This window comes from Apodemus sylvaticus, chromosome 11 (genome assembly GCF_947179515.1).
Source record: "Apodemus sylvaticus chromosome 11, mApoSyl1.1, whole genome shotgun sequence".
Lineage (NCBI taxonomy): Eukaryota > Metazoa > Chordata > Mammalia > Rodentia > Muridae > Apodemus > Apodemus sylvaticus.
Window position 1 is genome coordinate 5,445,409 of NC_067482.1, and position 23,229 is coordinate 5,468,637.

Here is a 23,229-nt window from a genome sequence, read left to right on the forward strand (position 1 = left end):
AAGAGTGAAGAGTTGAAGGAGTAAGATCTGACAATGATTAAGATTACTGCAATTAATGTGAAACTATAATGGATGAACTATTACTAATCATAAAAGGGTTTCCTGTGAGTTTATTGCTAAAAATTATCTAAAAATATTTTTACTTCTAAATATGGTAGAGATGTGCAAATACACAAATATATGCATTTTAAGCAGTGATCTTAAAATGTTTCCGTTTCCTTTCGTGTTTTAGACTGGTTTCTGTTGCTGAAATTCTCAGGGTCTGTTGGACCTTTCATGGTTTTCAGAGGGAAGAGATAGCTCTGCTTGGTTAAAGCACCCTCATAGGCTACACAATCAGAGAAGCCTATGGCTTTGTTATTTAAAAAACCGAAATTCACCCTGTGTGAGCCCAGACCCTGCCCTGAGCCAGGTTCTGGGTAGTCCCACATATAGGTGAAGGGCAGTGGCACACAAGTCAGGAACAGCTATTCCATACATCCAAGATAGACCGTATTGGACACATGCTAGATCTGATGTCAAACAATTTACATGCCAGCTGTACTTCATCTTGAATATCTATTTACCTCTGGCTCAATGTGTTTGTGTCTTAGAATCTTCAACAGCTGTTAACACTTCTGAGGTTAACCTGAGTTTTGCAAAAAGTGAGAATAAGGTCATCAAGAGTTTCAGTGTAGCTCAAAGAAATGTAAATGTATTTGCATAGTGTCAATTGCAATGGAAGGTATCAGTTCACTTCTTTCTGGATGAAAAAAATCCCATGTACTCTAAATTAAATACACCTTGAAGGACAAAGTAAGAGTGTGGAATAACTTAAAGGAAAACCAAAAAGAATACTACTAAATGTCAGCTAATAGACACATGTATTACAGATAACATTATTCTTTAACTCTTGTTTTAACACTTGAATTTCCATTTCTCCACAACGAAATCCAACACAATCTACACTAAAACATCATTAAAACTACATCATTAAAACAAGCGGCACTTAAATTAATGGAAGCAGCTTTCATACACAATCTATCACTTCAAAACAGCTAGCAAAGTGTAGTCTATCTTTATTGTTCCTACTTCTGAAAAATATTTATATGAATATTTAATAATATAATAAGTTATAAAATTGTATTTTGTAAATGTCAATCACATGAATAAAATAATCAAAAAAGTACTGTAAGAAAAGGAAAATGGAAAGCAATAACAACAGATTGATGATTACAAGGCATGGAATGTGAACAGATTAAACACTTATTAGATAAACAAGTTCCAATAACTAGTTAAAAATGAAAAAGGCATCTTTAAAACTTTTAGGATCATTTAAAATGGACATCTTATGCAAAAAAAGTCTTAAAAAATATTAAGAACAAAATGTTTTTTAAACAAGTTAAGTGATATTATACTCATTAGATAAAATGATATGATAAGTATTGATTTTGATACAAGCTATTTTATATTGGGGCTGGAGAGATGGTTCAGCAGTTAAAGACCCAAGCTTGCTGTTGCTTCAGAGGACCTGAGTTGGGTTCCCACCACTCATTTCCAGTGGCCCACAACTACACGTAACACAAACTCTTGAGGATCTGATATTTTCTTCTGATCACCTCCACACACACACACATCACATACAGATACATGTAAATAAAAAGTTATAAAGTATTTTAAAACAATTTGATATGTTATCATAAAATAGTGATTTGACTATCATGAATTCTTAATATATTGAACAAAGCATCAAGGCACATTTTTAAAAAAGACACATTTAAAAAACACCTGCTAGCAGTGTATGGAAAATTATCCAAGCCACACTATCAAGAACTCTTTCAGTCTTGACAAAGTGTTTATGTGAAGGAGTTAGACATTTATAAACATTTATATATGTAACTCAGCATATATATATATATATATATATATACATATATATATATATATATCTCAAACTACATACATCCTGGGGATCCCTAGGTCTTAAGGTGAAAGGAAGGAAGCATTTGATCAGGAAGCTTTTCTGAGAATCACAGTGAGACTGATGAGGTTCAAGTGTTTATGGAGGTTACCTAAGAAGGTGATTCAAGATCATACAGTGAGTTATAGAATTTATCTTGAAGGTGATGTGAGTATAGGATATCCAATGGAAGTAGATACTTAATTTAATTTAGAAGCAGTGCCTGGGATCCTGACTGATGTAAGGATAGGGATTTCCATTTAAGTTGGGCTCCACAAGTCATTCCAAGTTATCCTCTTAATTTTTTCTTTTCTTTCTTTCTTTTCCTTCCTTCCTTCCTTCCTTCCTTCCTTCCTTCCTTCCTCTCCTTCCCTCTTCCTTTTTTTTTTCTTTCTTTTTTTTTTTTTTGAGACAAGAGTTTCTCTGTATAGCCCTGGCTGTCCTGAACTAGCTCTGTAGTCCAGACTGGCCTCAAACTCAGAGATCCGCCTGCCTTTGCCTCCTGAGTGCTAAGATTAAAGACATGTGCCACCAGCAACCAGCTAATATTAGCCTAGGCTATCCTGAAATTCAGGATCCTCCAACCTCTGCCTCCTCAGCCAATCCTACCAACATGCACCACCACAACCATTATCCTCTTAAAACTTCAATGAGTCTTGTCATTCATTGTCTTACTTAAAACTGAACTTAATTGTTTAATTTTTAAAAGTTATTTATGTGTTTCAGTTTTTGGCTGCATGTATGTATATATATATATACACATATATATTTATATATGCAAAATACACTAAATATGTGTGTGTGTGTGTGTGCCATGTGTGTGCAGTACCTGCAGAGGAAAATCCCTGGAAATGGTGTTACAAATGGTTATGAGTTTCCATGTGGGTGCCAGGAGATGAACCCAGGTCTGATGCTCTTAACCAATGAGTCATCTCCTTAGCTTTGCTAACTATTTAATTTTAAATATTATTTATTTTAATTAATTAAATTAATTAATTAAAATAATTAATATTATTTTAATTATTATTTATACATTTGTATATATACTCAATACTACAATAAGAATAATTACATATTTAATACAATATACTAAACATATACTTTCAACATTGCTCCATTTTCCTTAACAGAAAAAACATAAAAGCTTACCTTTCATGACACATAGTTCATAGTTCCAAATGTTTATTTTTTTCTAGACACTGAGAATTATTAAAGAATTCCTTTTGGGTACTAAAATGTCTTAACACACACACACACACACACACACACACACACACACACACACACTGAATTTCTGATAATTATATATCCATGAAGTACCTGAATTGAGCTCAACTCTAATGAGCAGATTATATGGAAAATTGCTTGAGAGAGCATATGGGAATGGTATGGATGGACTGAAAGGCATTCTGCACTGAATAAAGTTATATCTTGGAGGCCACAACAAAAATAGAAACAATCACTCCCATAAGCCAGTGATGATAAAGGAATAAAACCAAGCTGGCTCTTCATGGATATTTTTTTTAGATTCAGTTTCTTGTGAGTATTTGCAAGCACGCATTTATGAATGCAAGGCCTTGAACTCTGGACATGCACTACTAAAGGGCACCATTCAGTGTTTATCTATGACCTGTCATCTATAGCCCCTGTGTTTTTGCTATTTTCAAGGAGTTTCTATATATATCTCTGGCTGGTGCAGAACTTGTTATCTCTACTAGAACCCACCCCAGCTTCTCAAATATTTGTAACTCACAGGCATTCGCCACCACACCACAATTCTTCTCTAAGAACATCCTCTAGTTATTTCATCAAACACTAATAGACTAACCAGAAAGATTTTATGGTTGTGACTAAAATTCTAAATCAGTTAACTCTACAAAGGTGAGACTATAAAGGTAGTTTGATAGTCCTAGTAGCTAGGATATAGTCTTGCAAAGATTGAAGAATAGAGAAAGAGAAAGGTCCAGAAGTTTCTTAATGAGTACACTTTACAGTATCAAATTAGGTATTCTGTTCAACATAGGCATGGGGTTCTAGGATCAATAACTATACAAGCTTCTTTGCTGTGGTTTGGTTTAATGGTTTAGACCTATTCTTGGTGAGAAGAGAGAAACAGGAAGAGGATGGGAACCCCCTATACTACATATAGGCATTTGATACACACATATGCATGTCTCTCCAAATCAGTAGTAGTGGGAATGAAACTTCACCTACATGCTATATAGCCTCTCCCTACCAGCAGTGGTGGGAATGAAACTCCACCTACATGGTTTATTTTCATAATACCAGATGTTTCATTCGGCTATCTATCCTGGTCTTTATTTTGTGATGTGCTTTCTTTTAATTTCTTTTGTGTTTTCTTTTACCTCTATGTCAGCAGTTCTCAACCTTCCTAATGCTGTGACCCTTTAATACATTTCCTCATGTTGTGGTGACCCAACCATAAAATTATTTTTCTTGTGACTTCATAACCTACTGTTATGAACTGTAACGTAAATATGGTTTCCAGTGGTCTTAGGCGACCCATGCTGCCTATGTCCTCTTTTGGACAAGACTTGCTGGAATCAAAATAACTCTTAAGTAGAAGAAGCTAGCATCCCCATTTTGGCTTGAAAAGAAGCGTGTGAGTACTTATATAAGTGTTTAAGATTAAGACATCTTCTGAAAGGCATCCAAAAGAATAACGGTGGTGGTGGTTCACTCCTTTAATCCCAGCATTTGGGAGGCAGAGGCAGGCGGATTTCTGAGTTCGAGGCCAGCCTGGTCTACAGAGTTCCAGGATAGCCAGGGCTACACAGAGAAACCCTGTCTCAAAAAACCAAAAACAAACAAAAGAAAAATAATAACTTCCGCCAAATATTTGGGCATATCATGGAGACATGCCTTCAAGTTTGTTTAAAGCATACTGTAGTGTTTTCGGTACTCTGTAAACAATCAACGTTCTTGTCCAAACTCCTTGACTAAGTTTCTTGAACTGGGGGAAGAATTAACAGTAATGCCCAGTGTCAATTTAACAGCCGGTAATATTCTGATTTTGGTTATAAATATGATCCTGAAAATAATCTCCTAGAGGCGCTAAATTCCTGTGGGCAAATGCAGCAGGCAAACCAAGGGACGGCAAAACACACTCCTAAAATCCTGGCACCCCGTCCTTTTTCTTAATCTAATCGTACCCCTTCCCCGGTACCCGGCATTTCCACAGCTTCAGAATATTGCAGAAAACTACTCATTACAACCGGGTGAGGAATACTTAAGTCATTCCCGGTAGTGCTTCCAACTCTTCACCCCTTTTGCTCCAGTTGCTGAGTTTACTGCACCTGAGACACAGTTTAACTCTTCGAAGCTCGCGGTCCAGAAATCACCTACGGGCCGGCTGGGCGGGCATTTTGTGTGCCCAGAGATGCTCACGGGAGCCACCAAACGCCGGGGCTGAGGAAGCGCCTGGTAATACTGGAGCTCACCAACGCCCTGGTCGCTTCGAGAACGCGCCCCGGAAAGACTCGCGGGTCGGTGTCAGCACAGGCCGGCCCGCCCAGCCGCCGCCGAGCTGGACGGAGGCCGCAGCCCGCCCGCTCGCCTGGGGGCCGCCATGGCGACTCACCGCTCGCGCTCGGCCCGCGACGCTGTCCGCGGCCGCGCCGGCTCGCGCCTCCCCGCTCCAGCCGCCGGGAACCGCCTCCACGCCGCGGCTCGGGATGGGCTTTGCCGCTCTGCGCCCTCCAGACCCAACTCCACAGGGACACCAACGACACACCGTCGACTCCACAGAGCGGTGGGAAACGGGTCAGGGTCTCCGCGGCGCTCGGCTGACGTCACTGCCGAGGGACAGCGGCGGTGCAGCGTGTCCTCTGCGCACGCGCGGCCGCACTTCGGTTGCTGGCTGAGTGGAGGGGAAACTGAGGCTTTGGGTCATGACTGCTCCTTTGTTAGGAAATGCCTTGCTGAGGTGACTGTGCGCACTCGCGATTTCATTTGAATGTGAATGCTAAATCCAAACAATTCTGCGAACTTTCTGAAAATGATGTGGTTCGACTGGTGGAAGGTCTGATAGTTTGTTATGGAAAAAGTCTGTTTATCCCCCCCAAGTATGTTGAGTCTCAGGACTACAAAGCTAGCCATGAGTGAGGGAAGAATAACTAAAATACTTGTTCACTGTAGACACTGCTGTCAAAATTTGTTCCCAAACAAACCCTTAAAGCTATTTATAAAACTTTTTATCAGAAGGGTGTATGCACCCCACAGAAATTTGGAAATCTTTTATAGTTACTGGACATTGTACTGCGGGAACTGGAATATTGCTCCTTGTGGATTTCTGTAGCTTTGATGAGGAGAGCTACACTTATTTTTTATTTTTAGTTAAAAAATTCTTTTTAATGTAAAAAAGTATTAGGTTTTAAATACATTAAGAACTGAACTCATATTTTGACATTGTCTCTGAAATTTGCCATTTCTGCTGTTATCTGGTTACTTTGTTGTGTTTGTATAAAATCATTGTTCATGAGTGTAGAGCTAACCATTATGTCATAAAGCAACAGAAATGCATAAAATCAAGTAAAATGTGCATGTATGTATATATCTCAAACACATGACTTAAGTTTTTTATCTCAATAGTAAGCTCTAGGCAGAGACCCACATTATTTTTTTTAAAAAAATCTTACTGTGATCAGGATCTAATACATTGCCTTGCATATAAGAGTAGGTACTGTATACGTGGCTTGGTTACTTTCCAGGCAATTATTTCTATTTAGAGGTCTTTGCCCGCTATGAAAATAATTCATGAACATGGGTGGGAAACTGTCCATTTTCCTTCCTCAGGCAACCATTTAATGCCTGCAGCTTGGTGAGGGTTACACTTACCTGAAAACCTCATGATGTCATTTTCCTTCATCCTGTTGTGTATCTGTGCCACATTTGCCCTCCATCCCCTGACAGGTATTTAGGTTGTTCCCCTTAGAAGCTATTGCGAATAGAGCAGCAGTGGACATCGCTAAGAAAGCATCTGTATGAGGACGTCCTTTGCGCATATGTGGAGGAATGGAGCTGAGTCCTGATGGATTTACTTTTAGCTTTTTGAGCAATATTGAGCATGCATGGTTTCTTGTATATGGTCCCCAGCTGGAAGAACTATTTGGAAAGGATTAGGGGTTGTTACTGTATTGGATGAGATATGTCACTGGGGTCATCTTTGGGGTGTCAAAAGCACATACCATTCCCAGTTAGCTGTCTCATGTTTATCAATGAGATGCAAGCTCTAAGCTACTGCTTCACCGTCATACCTACCTGCTTGGTGCCATACACTTCACCTTGATGGTCATGGGCTCACCCACTGTAAGTAACAATAGACTCTATAAGTTGCCTGAGTCGTGTTTATGCTAGCACAGCAATAGAAACGCAGCTAAGATAAGGGTTATTTTGTCCTCTACTATACAGGTAATTGATTCACGCTGTACATGAAAAACAAATCCACTCATTTTCTTCATTGTATCTTGGGGGAATGAAAGTCCATGGAAGTGAACTGTACTGTCTGGTTTTGTGTGTCAACCTGACACAAGCTGGAGTTATCACAGAGAAAGGAGCATTTTCTCAATTAGTGATCAAGGATGGGAGGGCCTATTGTGGGTTGTGCCATCCCTGGGATGGTAATTGTAGGTTCTATAAGAAAGCAAACGGAGCAAGCCAGGGGAAGCAAGGCAGTAAATAACATCCCTCCATGGCCTCTGCATCAGCTCCTGACCTGCTTGAGTTCTAGTCCTGACTTCCTTTGGTGATGGACAGCAGTGTGGAAGTGTAAGCTGAATAAACCATTTCCTCCCCAACTTGCTTCTTGGTCATGATGTTTTGTGTAGGAATAGAAACCTTGACTAAGACACGAACAGTCCATGATTATACCCATTACATGATGTGGGCAAATTCCTTCTGGCATATTGTTGTGGGGTGTGCCTACTGATTTTCTGCTATCAGGTCTACAAATTGTGCAGAACTCAAGAGAATTACTGGCAATATTGGAGGGTAGAGTGAATGAATGTGGATTGCACCCTGTATCCTCAGATTCTCAGTGTTCCAGCAGCCAACAGTGTTAGCAGTGCTCTTTACTAACCCTTTACTAATATTTTCCCCTTCCTGTCTTTCTCATTTTAACAATTCTGTTACCTACATGTCCCAAGTAGAGTCTTTGTCCCAGGTTATACTTCTGTGAGGGGGGGGTACCCACCATAGGTTGACTGGGAATTTAAAAATTTATATTTAGTGTAAAAATGTATAAATGTGTTACTTGTATCATTGCATGACACACAAAATAAGGCGCTTTCCCAGGGTTTATACTATGATAAAAGGCAACCTTTTTTTTTTTAATGGAAACAAACTTGTTTTTTATACCGTGGTACTATATCAAGTCTTTATTAAGTAATGTACACATTATTACAGTTAAGAAATTGTTGATTGTCCAAAGAACCTTGTATATGTAATATCTTAACTATACCCATTACAGAGGGGAGACTAATAGAAAAGTGACTAGGGATAAACTTCACTGGACTAAAGTAGAAAAATATATGAACCTATATGTAAAGGGAAAAAATAGAATTCTACAAAAGTTTACAAGTTAAATGAGAAACAGTATAATAATAAGCATCACAAAAGATGTTCTAGTGACCATAATAGACATATGGCACATGGTCAATACACATGGATACCACATAATGAATGCACTTCAAGTTGAAGTTTGTTCCCTTGTAACAGCACAGTACGCATACATAAATACATACACACAATAGTACCCCTGGGATGCAAAATCCAGTACCTAGGAAGAATTAGTGTAGCATATTCGAGCGAGAATGATTGACGTGGAGCCATCAGAGTCAAGGAAACATGCCACGCCTTGCTTCTGTAGAAGCTGGCCTAGAAAAGGCCTGTCTGCTCAGCAGTTTGTTGGGGGTTTGGTATATTCTAGGAAGTCAATGAATTCTTGTGAATTTCAAATACGGTACTAAACCCAGGGTTCTCCTCTACTTGTTCTCTACCTCTGCCTTCTCTACCAGCTTGGCTTTGTTACTTCTGATCCCCTACCTCTCGAAGGGCCAAGTGACACTGGCCAAGGACCAGTTCAACAACTGGTGTGGTCACACAGGCCCTTAATCCCAGAACCTAAGAAGCGGAGAGGCAGTGGATCTCTGCGAGTCTGAGGCCAGCCTAGTTTACACAGTTAGTTCCAGGCCAGCCAGGATTATATAGTGAAAACCTGTCTTTGGCAGACAAAAAACCCAAAATGATATTGAAAAGTAGACTTATCCTATAAATTTAGTGAGACCGCTCTTAATGAAAAGTACTGCTGATAGTCAGGTTTTAGTGGATCCCTTCTGCAAATAGATAAACCCCTGATACCCAAGGCCCTTCGTATAAAAATGAACTGAGTTTGCATTATATGATTCCATTCTGAAATAAAAGATTAAGAATATTTGAGAACTATATTATAGATAAAACATAAAGCAAGCCTTTACTTTTGCAGAGCTTTTATGCACTTTAAAAGTTTCTTAAAATACTGCATCACATGTACATATTTGCTGAGCTATAACTTTACATACCAAAACATTCAGTTTTTGTCCTATTTATTAGTTAAATATTAAATTTGGTTGTACATGAGACACATGGGAAAGAAAAATGCAGAAATTTCTGTGCTAACAAATCATTGAGAAGTCAGACTTAGTGAGAATTGAAGGCCCCTTCCAATCCTACATTTTATCCTATAATTTATATTTTTGGGCTTTCCTTGCCAAATTTCAAACAAAAGCTAAATAAATGATATGCTTAGTGCCACAGACCGGTTTGGCACTTAGCATCTATCTTAACCGTTCATGCACATTTTACCACAGTGGCTACATACATATCCATTCTCTGCACCCCAGAAAGGTTGCTGAAATAAGATCCCTTCCTTAGAAGAAAGGTATGCGGTAAGCTCCGAGATGTACCTTACTGGAAAGAAATGGCACACTTTTCCTTAGCATCTCGCCCTGGACTAACGCTGCTGACTGTGGCGGCTCCACAGGAACTCAGAGGCTAGTGACCGCTCTCCTCTAACTTCTAACACTGTCACCTGAAGACTCGGGAAGCTCGGCGTACTTTCAAAGTTTTCTTCTTTCTGAACTCAATATTTACATCTAGATTTCTCATATGAGAAAAAGTAAAGCAATCTTCCTTGACCCACGGGTAAAGTTTACGTAAAATAAATTAAAGTGCAGAAACTTATAACAATTGGTCACAAAGACCAGCATTATAATGCAGCCGGAGTATATAAATACCGAACTTGTCATTTCCGTACTGAACAACCACTTCTCCGTGTCTCAGGAACACGAAACACGTGATTACGCGTGGACGTTGGCACTTCCGTTTCCACCTCCACCTTCCAGGCCCTCTGCAGACTGGGAGGAAGGAGGGCGCGAGCTTCTGGGGTGCGGCTGGCCACCGAGTCCCACTTGTGTGCCTCCGCCGTGACCTGTCTGCGAAGTGGCATCGTCCGATTCCCAGCGCTCCAGCTCTTCCCGCACCAGGCGCTCCATCTGCTCCCTGTGGATCTCACTGTCCCGACCCAGTCGCGCATCCTGGCAAGGGATTTAAAGACACAGTGGAAACCGGGGTGTTGTGTGCTGTGTTACGTATTCTACACAGAGATGGGGTTGGAAATTTTAGGTGAAATGAGCTGTAGTTAGGCAAGACTGCAGATAGGAACAGTAAACAATAATAACCCAGTGGAATGACTGTTCATTCACACAGCTGGACCTTCTACTGATGGCAGCGCTCTCATAGGGAGGGGAGCCAAGAGTCATGCCTCCTGATTATTATTTGATCTAAGGCTATACATGGAGGAAGACAAGCATTGTGTTAAGAGTTACACAATGTGATGACTACCTTTATGGTCTACTTAATTAAAGAATGTTTCTGCTTACAGGAGGAAAAAAATTGAAAGTAAAAGTAAACAAAAGCACTATTCGTAATTTTAGTACATTAATATTACATTATTATTATTAAATATAATTTGTAACTATGTGACTTTAAATAGCTTTTACTCTTCTTCAATACTTCCAATTAAAAAGGGTCGTGAGTGAACATTCCTATCCTGGATGCCCACCTCTCAGCTTAAGCTCCTGACTGTTTACCTCAGCCACTCCATCCAGCAGCCTTCCTAGCACCTCTCGTCTCTTCAACTTGGCCCGCTCCATGATCTCAAGCTTGACAATCACAGCGTCGATCTTGGACACGATGCTGCCGATGGAGTGCTCCATGCGGTCCACGCGCCTCACCAGTCTGCAGGGGGCGACAGTGAGCAGAGTCTGTCATGGTCTCTGTCTCCTCAGCCCACCTGATTTTCCCAAAGGAGCTGCAATCTTAGTTCCTTCTTAACCAATAGGATAACCCAAAACACTCTCTAGGTGTTCACAAGACTTAGAGACAAACTTACAGGCTGCAGGTGGGAGCAATGACCTGCCCCCACTCTTCTTGTCAATAAAATTGTGTCTAAAGCTCTGAAAATCTCCGTCCAACCTTTAGTCGCAAGTACTGCTTCTTGAGGAAATTTCACTTATGTGATTTTGCACTACAAACATAGTCACATACACAGAGTTGCTTTTTTAATACTGCAACACTGAATAGTAGCTATGCTAAACACCCAGTGGGAATTCATTTAGATGAATTATAATTCATTTATACTACACAAGTTGTACTGTCACAATGTCTTATGAAATGGAATTATAAATAAATAAAACCATTAGTAGTGTGTTCTTTTATCATCTCACTATTTTGAATACAAAGATTTAAAGGCCTTAAACATGTCAAATGGCAACCATTTGAATTCTCCCTCCAGGCTCCTCTCTCCACGCTCCAGTGGTTGAAGGGAACTGCTGAGTATGAACCAGCATTCAACCACTGTCTGTAAGCCCTGAGACAGCGCTCTGCCCTCAAACGACAGTTAAGGACAAAGGTTCAAAACCTCTTTAAAACCTCAACCCTTTTACAGGTACAGAAATTTTCTTAAGATCTTAATGACTGATGAAAATCATTTATCCAAAAGACAACTAAAGAAAAGTGAGAACCTGTGGTATTTAAAAATGCTCAAATAATATCTCTTCAAGGTTTACTGAGAAACACTGCAAACTCAAGACACTCGTAAAACTGCAAAGAGAACAAACTCCGAGACGCACATCTGGACACATGGTGAGGGCGTACAAAGAGAAAAACAGGAAATGAAAGCACCAAGGAAACACTGATCTGCAGTGTGCAAAGAGTCAATCAATCTGAGCTACACTCATCAGACACAGCAAAGGAAATGAGAAGGAAATAAAATACGCTCAAGTAAAGAAAACTGGAGAGAATTCACTGCTGGAGACATCCCTTACAGGACGTCCTTAAGGAAAACTTTCAGACTAAAAGTATAATTACACTCATCAGAATATTGATTTTTTAACACTAATAAAGGTAACCACGAAAGTATAAAATGAATATAAACTACTTATTTCTTCCTTCATGGTTAAAAAGCAACTGTGTGAGGCTTGTGCATAATAAGATCTTTGGACCTGCAACAGAAATGTAATATATTTGACATCTCCTCGATGAAGGAGGTGTGTGAGAGCTAAGTTTTATTGAGGGAAGGAAATTATATTAATGGTAACCTGAATCATCCAGAGAACAAATTTGAAGACAGTGATGGTTAGAACTGCATAGCATATACATAAATGTATATACGCATAATCAGAATGTACAAAACAGAGAGAAAACATAATCAGGGATAATATTTCTATATCGCACAAGATTAAGTACAAACGACTCCAGAAAGCAGATATAAGTACAAATGTATCAATAACGACAAACTGTGAATAGTGAAATAATCTGATCAAAACTCAGCAATTTCCAAAGGAGATCCAACTCTATGATGCCTACACAGCTTGGTCTTTAATTACAGTTATTTCCTGCCTGTTTGTACATGCTGTGGAGCATGTGTGGATATCAAAGCACAATCTACGGCCACTGGGCTCTCTCCTTCCACCATGGGAGTCCTAGGCTCACACTCAGGTCTCGGCATCTCTAGTCACTGAGGCACCTCACTAAGCCCTACACCACACATATCTTATAATCAGAGACACAAGATGTTGCAAATAAAAGGGCAACGATGTTAACATCGTGCAAATCACAACAGTAAGGAACAGAGTGGTTACAGTTATATTAGACAAAAATGTATTTTAAGAATAATATCTCATACTGACAGGAGGCCTGATCTATTAGAGATTTTCATGCATGCAACAGCTTCAAACCACACTAAGAACCTTCTCAAATTAGCCGCATAAGGAGATAGAAGTAAGCAGGCATAAAATCGACACAGAAACAGGAGACAAGAAATGACAGGCACCTACAGAACACTGCGCAGGAGCAGAATGAACATTCTCCTCTGTGACACAGCTCGTGTGAGGCTATAAGATGTGTAAAAACACCAACACACACGTAAAAGGTTCCGAGGGCTCTGAGATCTGTTAAGTCAGTTTTGGCTGGCAGGAACATGGAGGATGGTAATGTTTTCTCTGCCTCCCTATCATCCTATCATGGAGATGGTTTCCAAAAGGAAAAATACTGCAGAACTTATTTGAAAGAAATGATGTCAGTCGTGAAAAGAAGTAAATGTCTAGCACCGAGAAAAGCCGCGTCATCTCACTGTGACCCGGACCAGCACAAACCCGGGGAGAGCGCTTGTACTCACACTTGGAACTCTTCATAGGAAACCCCGCTGGAGATGCTCCCCCTCCTCCTGGAACTGTGGCCGCTGTCTTCCTCATCCTCCTCCTCAGAGTCATCCAGGCTTCTGGGGAAACTTCTGCTGCTCATGGGACGTGGTAAAGAGCTGTGTTCCAAGTCTAGGTCCTCCTGAAGAATATGGGGTCTTCCAGTGAGGGGCAAATAGAACAAGACTCCGCAAAAACGTTTGCCAAGCAGAAAATGGGTGCTTGTAATCAGGACTGTGCATTTTTTATTTCACGAATTGACAGCATTTTATATTAGTTGACAACATTATAACTTGCATGAATAAGGCAGGTGAATAAGTAGGATACTAATGTGTGGGTTGAGGGTTTCTGGGAGAGGAGGAGAGGAGAAAGGAATATTTTTTTTAACATCTCTCTCTATTTCCTTTATTTTTTTTATTGAGTATCTTCTTCATTTACATTGCCAATGGTAAAACCTTTCTCAATTTCCCCACCAAAAGCCCCCCTCCCCAATGATTCCCTCCCCCTCCTCCCTCCCCCTGCCTCCATGTATACGCCTCTCTACCCAACACAGTCCCACCTTCCCCCCAACTCCCCCCCCCCCACCATCTGTTTCCCTTTGTTGTGGCCTCTATTGAGCCTTTACCTGACCAAAGACCACTCCTCCCACTGATGCCCAAAAAGGCATTCCTCTGACACATTTTTGGCTGGAACCATGTATAGCCCTTGGTTGATGATTCAGTCCCTGGGAGTCTTGGGGTGTCTAGGTGTCCGAAGTCATTGTTTTTCCCAGAAAGGAATAATTGATATATAGAGATGCTGTGTCCAGTCATCCCCTAAACCGCTTACCCTCTCTTTCTCCAAGTCATCTCTCATCTGTTGATGCTCACGCTCAGTTAGTTCCTGGTCGCCATCTTGGTCATATTTAGTGAATATGGCCTCAATCTCTGCATCTGTGTGGCCCTTTCTGAAAGCATTGAGAGGAGTGAAGCGAGTTTATTCTGCACATGGTACAGCCCTAACACTGCAACATCAGAATGCAGGAGAGAGACATAGAGCGTGTTCCAGGAAAATATCTGCTTCCCGGAATGAAAGACATTTCCCACCAGGACCTGGGGCTGAAATACCTCAGCAGCAAGAATCGGCCCAAGGCCCTTGCTCACCCTTTCAGGTCCTGCCGAAGTTCATCAAAGTTTAGCCTGCCGCCACCTTGCCGGAGACTATCTGAAATGGCGTCTACGGTGTTTCGTTTAAGTTTTAGTTTGACCAGTGCTTTTTGGCAGCCCTATTGGAAAAAGAGAAAGAAAAGAAGAGCAAACAGCGTGGGCTTGTTTATTCCCCTTTTGTATTTTTGTCTTTCAGTTACAGCGGAACTAATGAAAGTTCGGCCCTTAGTGGATGATGGCTACTCAAGAAAAATGAGTTGGTGAAAGTAACGAATGTAATCTCAGTCTTTTATAAAACCTGAAGAAAACTTTCAATAAATCAGGAACTAAGAACCTCTTACACACACACACACACACACATGCACACAATGGGATGTTTACTTTTTGTATAATAGTAAGGACTTTTCTTGTAAAATGTAAAAACATTTCTTAAAGACAGTGAAATAAAGCTTATCACTTTCAAGAAATTAGAAGCAAGCCTAAGGAAATTTGTCAGTGGTAGAGTAACTTCCAGTCACTGTGAGTACAGGTTTCATACTCAGTACCGAAGAAGCAAAGCAGAGACATTTTGCTTTGTATGATAGGCAGGGCCATCAGACTGAAATTGTGCAGAGTGAACAGAATAATCACAAGCTATATTAATTGTTTTTGACCTTTAATTTCCTTATTAAATGTTAAAAAGTTTGCCTGTGGTATGAATTATACATTTTTTACCGAGTACACTGAAACTTAAGCCATTAAGAGCTCTGAAAATGAAAGCATGTAACTTTTTTGTAAACATATCCAGACTTCTGAATGCGGCTTGTCTTCTGTGATGCTGTCATGTTGCTGCAATGAGAGCTGAACACATACTGCTATGTGTTGGTGAATTATCACACCCTCCCTACAGAAGGAAAGACCAGCTCTTAACATTTTTTTCTTTTTCTCATTTCTTATTGAAAAATATTTCCTCTGTTTGAATGAGAATGGCTTCCATTATATCATAGATTGAAACACTTGGTCCACATTTGGTGAGACTATTTGGTGAGGACTATTACCCCACTATTAGGTATGGCCTTGTTGGCATGTCCTTGTGGGGTAGGTAGACGTACAAAAGCTTACACAGTTCTCAGTCTCCCTTCTACTCGCTGATGGCATATAAACTCTCAGCTCCTGCTCCAGTGCCATGCCTGCCATCTGCTGCCAGCCTGCTGTCTACTGCCATACTCCACAATGATGATCATGGACGCACCCCATGAAACTGTAAGCAAGCCCCAATTAAATGCTTTTCTGATAAGTTTCCTTGGTCTCAATGTTTCCTCACGAAATGGTAACTGAGAGACTCCTCCGGAGTTAACATATTTATTTGTAAACATAATTCTCTCCAACACGTTTCCATCATAATGTCCATTACTTATTTTGTTATACGCCAATCTTCACTAAGTTGTTTTAGCTGTCTGAATCCATCAAATGGACTGTGTGACTACCTTCCCACAATGAGGAACCATTCCTACCAATCCAGGTTCCTCTTTGTCCTTGTTTCTTTGCTCTGTGTTCATCTCTGTTGACCCATTCTCTTTTATCTCAGCCAAGCTTTTCACTCTTCTACCTTAAAAAATATTATTTTTATTTATGTGTATGCATGCATGCACAAGCACAAGTGCATGCGGGTGCCCACTGGGGCTAGAAGAGGGCCACAAAACCCCTGAGCTGGAATTACAATCAGTTGTGAACATTCATGAGGGTTCTGGGAACCAAACTCAAATCCTCTGGAAAAGCAGTGAGTGCCCATAACCACTGAGCCATCTCTCCAGCTCCCCTATTCATTAAAAAACAAGTTACATGGACTATCAGAGGAGACAAGAGAGCAACACTATGTGCTTGGGGATATAGAACTGAAGAAGGGATGTTGAAGCCGGGCGGTGGTGGCACACGCCTGTAATCCCAGCACTCTGGGAGGCAGAGGCAGGCGGATTTCTGAGTTCGAGGCCAGCCTGGTCTACAGAGTGAGTTCCAGGACAGCCAGGGCTATACAGAGAAACCCTGTCTCGAAAAAACCAAAAAAAAAAAAAAAAAAAAAAAAAAAAAAAAAAAAAAATAAAGAAAAAAGAAAAAAAAAAAAAAAAGAAGGGATGTTGAATGACCAAACAGCAAAAGAACAACGGGTCACTCAGAAGCTGGCCGTTGAGTAAGATACATATGTTAGTTATGTGGTAATCTGTAGCCTACATAGCTAACAGTGAACTTTGTACTTGCTGCTGTTACCCACAGTATTTGATGGCACAACAAATTTGAGCCCTATTGTTGACGGCCTGATTTTATAAAAAAATAACATAGTAACTGAATTTTGTGACTATCAAAACTCTGTTGTGTGAACTGCTTATATACACAATACAAAATAGTAAAACACTGTCAACTCTGCTGTCAAATCCAAGATGACAAGAATCCAAGTGTACTGGCTGGTTTTGTGTGTCAACTTGACACAAGATGGAGTTATCACAGAAAAAGGAGCTTCATGTGAGGAAATGCCTCCATGAGATCCAGTTGTAAGGCATTTTCTTAATTAGTGATCAAGGAGGGAGGGCCTAGCCTATTGTGGGTGGGGTCATCCCTGGGCTGGTGGTCCTGGGTTCTATAAGAAAGCAAGCTGAGCAAGCCAGGGGAAGCAAGCCAGTAAGGAACACCCCTCCATGGCCTCTGCATCAGCTCCTGCTTCCTGACCTGCTTGTGTTCCAGTTCTGACTTCCTTTGGTGATGAACAGCAACGTGGAAGTGTAAGCTGAATAAACCCTTTCCTCCCCAACTTGCTTCTTGGTCATGATGTTTGTGTAGGAATACAAACCCTGACTAAAACACCAAGGTTCTACCAAGGGACTAAAACAAAATTCACAGACAAGGGGCTTAGGCTTGAACATAAATGTGATAAAGGAGCTAACTATCCTACCTTGCATAATGAGAGGGGCGTCCCATATGCTTTATTACTTACCTATTTTCATGTTAGTTTTCGTCTTTAAGCCAAATGAAGCCACAGTGGGAAGAACAAAGCACTTGCCTACCCTGCCTTCCAGCTCACAATAATGACTACATGCTTGTTGGGAAGGTGAGAACGACATTCCCAGGCCCCCAAGCTGTGACCTTGATCCAGAAGCTCTTCCTTCAGTTTCTAGGCTGTCACAGAAGGCTGGGGTAAAAGGGAAGTGCCTGAGATGGAAGGGCTGGGCATAGACGTGAGCCCCTTCCAGTTTGTGGTGAACGCAGGACTCCACAGCACTGACATATACAATATATAGACAGACAGACAGACACACACACACACACACACACACACACACACACACACACACACACACACACACACACACACTGTGGGAATTAGGGTCTAGCTCACCTTTCTGATAAGGTCTGAGAGCTCCATTTCTGCTTTCTGCTGGGCCAGATCTGATTTCACTTCAGAGTAGGAATCATTGATGATCGCCAGAAACATATTCTGTTGTAAATCAAAGGATAAAATTCAAATATATTTTGGAAGCAATATAATAATTGAGGCATGCCTTTTTGTTCACCTTTATATCCAATCTGCATAATTACGAAGCCACAATGTTTTGCTCTCATATTCTTGGAAGCAATGTTTTCACCACTAAGTCATACCAAAGGAAGTTTCACTTACAGAGCCATCTTGTGCTGCTTAGATTTGTCAGCTGAACATGAACTAGAGTCACTTGGGAGGAGTAAATCTCAAATGAAAAACTGGCTCTATCGGATCGGCTTGTAGCAACCCTGTGGGACACTTTCTTGATTGATGATTGGTTTGAGAGGATCCAGCCCACTGTGGGTGCTACCTCCCCTGGACACTTGGTCTGGGGTTGTCTAAGGAAGCATCATGGGAAGCCAAGGGAACAAGCTGCCACACTCCCCTAGGGTCTGCCTCAGTTCCTGCTTTCCATTTCCCCACCTCAGTTCTGGCCTTGGTCTCCTGCGCTGGCTATGATGATGGACTGTGACATGTAAACAGATAAACCCTTTCTTCTCCATGTTGCTTTTGGTCAAAACATTTTATCACAGCAGCCAGAACACATTTTATGACATATTTTGCAAAGAGACAATAAAAAGCAACAATATATTAATGTATTTATATAAGATGGTAGAATTATTATTGTTGTTCTCTGCTTTTAAATTTTAAGTTACTGTGTAGAACACTAAAGAGTTATTCAAGTTTTTACAATTGATTTAATTACCAGCCCCCAAATTTTGTCTATACTTGTGAGGTACACAGAGTGTATTCTAAAGAATTGCAATGACTTCAGCAAGTAGGCGTGCAGTAGGCCCAGTGTAAAGATCAAGTAAGATATTTGTGGAAAAGATAAAGACTTTAGAGTCTATCAGACTTGGGTTAATGTCTTGGCACTACCAGGAAGAGATCGTGGTAATTACCAAGAGATTGGAAGAGATGAAAGGAAAGAGCAAGCAAACAACAAACCCCAGGAAGGCAAGAAGAACAGGAATGGAACCCCACAGTCTGTCTACCTCACAGTGTTTGTAATACATAGCTAGGCCTGACAACGTCCAACAGGTTAAAGCAACTTCAACTGCAGCCGTCAGATCACCTTCCAACCCGAACCCTCACACCACAAAGAAACGAAAGATCACTTGTCAAGTCAGCTGAACCTCCCTCATACCTCTGTCCCTTGAAGCCCAACTCCCAGAATTATAGAAAACCCAGTAAGAAAAGCCTAAAATGTGTGACTCTCTTGGGAAACCTGTGCTCACCCTTTAAGTGCATACTCTCCCTTTGTGATAAAGTTCCACACAGTTCCTTGCTTGTCTTACTTATAAGTCTTTCTCCATAGAAACAAGAGCAGGGATACTAGGCAGGCTTCTGTCTGCTTCTGTCCTGAGGCTCCTCCAGCAAGCAGGGCCACGCCCACAACATGGTATGCGATGTGGCAAATGCCTGTGTGTTGCTGTGTGCACTGCCAGAGCAAGCCTTTTCTACTGACTCACTCTTATTGCCTTGAGACAGGCTCTCACTACACCGGAAGTTCATTCATTGGCTAGGTTGGCTAACCAACAAGATCCAGTAATCCACTTGCCACACCCCTGTCCCCGTGCCAGGCAGGTGGCGGGTGTTATACAGGCACAGGCAGATGTTTTTGTCATTTTACTTGGCTGCTGGAGATTCAAATTCAGGCGCTCACAGATACAGAGCAATCATTCTTCCCCAGTGAGCCATCTCCCAAGACCTCATTTGACTTTTTAAAAATATAATTGTTTCTATTTTTTGAGATTATAGTATAATACAAGTATCTTTCTTTACTTCAAACAGTCTCAAACTCACAAAAATCTACCTGGCACAACTTCGTGAGTGCTGGGATTGCCTGACCCACTTGTTTTAAAATTTGTTTTGCATTCATTTTCTTTTTATGTGTGTGTGTGTGTGGAGGGGGGCTCTGGTGTGCTCACCCCTTCAGTTATGCGTGCCAGTCACCCCTGCAGGTGTGTATGTGTGGCGCTCACCCCTGCAGATGTGTATGTGTGGTCTCACCCCTGCAGGTGTGTATGTGTGGCGCTCACCCCTGCAGATGTGTATGTGTGGCATTCACCCCTGCAGATGTGTATGTGTGGCGCTCACCCCTGCAGGTGTGTATGTGTGGTGCTCACCCCTGCAGATGTGTATGTGTGGCGCTCACCCCTGCAGATGTGTATGTGTGGTGCTCACCCCTGTAGATGTGTATGTGTGGTGCTCACCCCTGCAGATGTGTATGTGTGGCGCTCACCCCTGCAGATGTGTATGTGTGGCGCTCACCCCTGCAGATGTGTATGTGTGGCGCTCACCCCTGCAGATGTGTATGTGTGGCGCTCACCCCTGCAGGTGTGTATGTGTGGTGCTCACCCCTGCAGGTGTGTATGTGTGGTGCTCACCCCTGCAGGTGTGTATGTGTGGTGCTCACCCCTGCAGGTGTGTATGTGTGGTGCTCACCCCTGCAGGTGTGTATGTGTGGTGCTCACCCCTGCAGGTGTGTATGTGTGGTGCTCACCCCTGCAGGTGTGTATGTGTGGTGCTCACCCCTGCAGGTGTGTATGTGTGGCGCTCACCCCTGCAGATGTGTATGTGTGGTGCTCACCCCTGCAGGTGTGTATGTGTGGCGCTCACCCCTGCAGATGTGTATGTGTGGTGCTCACCCCTGCAGGTGTGTATGTGTGGCGCTCACCCCTGCAGGTGTGTATGTGTGGTGCTCACCCCTGCAGATGTGTATGTGTGGTGTTCACCCCTGCAGGTGTGTATGTGTGGTCTCACCCCTGCAGATGTGTATGTGTGGTCTCACCCCTGCAGGTGTGTATGTGTGGCGCTCACCCCTGCAGGTGTGTATGTGTGGCGCTCACCCCTGCAAATGTGTGGCAACCTCAGGATGCCTTCTCCACTCACTTCTCCCTCCACCTTATGTATCAATACAGGGTCTTTCACTTGAACCCAGAGCTCCCTTATTTGGCTGGTTTGGCCAGTTCAAGGGATCCTGCCTCTGCCTCCTGAGCTCTGGGATCACAGACTGGCTGCCGTGGCAGAGCCACACTTCTATGGAGGCTGAGAATGCACACTTGAGCTCACAGGCTTGGACAGCAAGCATTTTATGCAGCAGGTCATCTCTATAGCCCCTCACTTTGCATTTATAACATGGGAAAGGCCAGGACCTCCCTTAACCACTGAGCATGCAGGTTAATGGGACAATCGATGCTGTGCTCAGTCAGGCCCTAACACGCATGGGTTCCAATTGCTCATAATGACAGCTGCGGTGGCTTACAAATGTCCAGTTCCTCTTCCTGGCATTCCCTTCTCCAGGGGCAGTGCATATTTCCATCTGTTTGCAACACCTTCTTGAGCACTGCAGCTAGCAAATCAGATCAACTTTCTGTGTGCTGTCTGTTTGTATCTGGTAACAGCAGCTAGCTAACAGAGGTATATTCAACTATGCCTGCTACCAAAGTCCGAGTCCTATCCTTCATTCCATGGCTTCCTCTCCTGTGTAACACATCACCAAATGCATAAACACTATAATCCACACTATATATTATGTAAAATATCTGTATAAGAATATAGTGGCTGGGATAATAATTAACCAGTAACTCATGAATGGAGATTAAGACTCTTATTTTAGTGGTAAACTATAAATCTTTATAAATTAAGGAAGAATATTGTTTGAGATTGGATATCGGAAATTAAAATAACATAAACTATATATAAACCATCAGGTGTGTGCTCCAGCACACATTAAACCCTCAGGTGTATGCTCCACTACACATAAACCCTCAGGTGTGTGCTCCACTACACATAAACCCTCAGTTGTGTGCTCCACTACACATAAACCCTCAGTTGTGTGCTCCACTACACATAAACCCTCAGGTGTGTGCTCCACTACACATAAACCCTCAGTTGTGTGCTCCACTACACATAAACCCTCGGGTGTGTGCTCCACTACACATAAACCCTTGGGTGTGTGCTCCACTACACATAAACCCTCAGGTGTATGCTCCACTACACATAAACCCTCAGTTGTGTGCTCCACTACACATAAACCCTCGGGTGTGTGCTCCACTACACATAAACCCTCAGTTGTGTGCTCCACTACACATAAACCCTCAGGTGTATGCTCCACTACACATAAACCCTCAGTTGTGTGCTCCACTACACATAAACCCTCGGGTGTGTGCTCCACTACACATAAACCCTCAGGTGTGTGTGCTCCACTACACATAAATCCTTGGGTGTGTGCTCCACTACACATAAACCCTCAGGTGTGTGCTCCACTACACATAAACCCTTGGGTGTGTGCTCCACTACACATAAACCCTCAGGTGTGTGCTCCACTACACATAAACCCTTGGGTGTGTGCTCCACTACACATAAACCCTCAGGTGTGTGCTCCACTACACATAAACCCTTGGGTGTGTGCTCCACTACACATAAACCCTTGGGTGTGTGTTCCACTACACATAAACCCTCGGTGTGTGCTCCACTACACATAAACCCTCAGGTGTGTGCTCCACTACACATAAACCCTCAGGTGTGTGCTCCACTACACATAAACCCTTGGGTGTGTGCTCCACTACACATAAACCCTCGGGTGTGTGCTCCACTACACATAAACCCTCGGGTGTGTGCTCCACTACACATAAACCCTTGGGTGTGTGCTCCACTACACATAAACCCTTGGGTGTGTGCTCCACTACACATAAACCCTTGGGTGTGTGCTCCACTACACATAAACCCTTGGGTGTGTGCTCCACTACACATAAACCCTTGGGTGTGTGCTCCATTACACATAAACCCTTGGGTGTGTGCTCCACTACACATAAACCCTTGGGTGTGTGCTCCACTACACATAAACCCTCGGGTGTGTGCTCCAGCACACATTAA

General features: G+C 42.1%; 2 protein-coding genes across 9 annotated transcripts in view; both read right to left on the reverse strand.

The window, feature by feature from the left end:
- LOC127695889 (THO complex subunit 2-like) overlaps nucleotides 1–5,608 on the reverse strand; it is a 33,199-nt gene extending 27,591 nt beyond the window's left edge. For 6 of the 8 annotated variants that reach the window (XM_052198100.1, XM_052198101.1, XM_052198098.1 and 3 more), the window contains exon 1: nucleotides 5,541–5,608. The gene's annotated coding sequence lies outside the window, so the exon portion shown is untranslated. Of the gene's footprint in view, nucleotides 1–566; nucleotides 629–5,256; nucleotides 5,337–5,540 lie in introns of those variants that run through there. The other 2 variants (XM_052198096.1, XM_052198095.1) reach the window with 2 other exon arrangements.
- Nucleotides 5,609–8,319: 2,711 nt separating this feature from the next.
- The window catches only part of Pkd2 (polycystin 2, transient receptor potential cation channel), a 45,486-nt gene continuing 30,576 nt past the window's right edge, over nucleotides 8,320–23,229 (reverse strand). The window contains exons 10-15 of the mRNA XM_052198402.1: nucleotides 18,208–18,306; nucleotides 14,838–14,959; nucleotides 14,524–14,641; nucleotides 13,674–13,837; nucleotides 11,086–11,233; nucleotides 8,320–10,530 (exon numbers count right to left, since the gene is read on the reverse strand). Of these exons, the coding sequence (XP_052054362.1) occupies nucleotides 10,294–10,530; nucleotides 11,086–11,233; nucleotides 13,674–13,837; nucleotides 14,524–14,641; nucleotides 14,838–14,959; nucleotides 18,208–18,306 (888 nt within the window). The 3' untranslated portion in view covers nucleotides 8,320–10,293. The remainder of the gene's footprint in view (nucleotides 10,531–11,085; nucleotides 11,234–13,673; nucleotides 13,838–14,523; nucleotides 14,642–14,837; nucleotides 14,960–18,207; nucleotides 18,307–23,229) is intronic.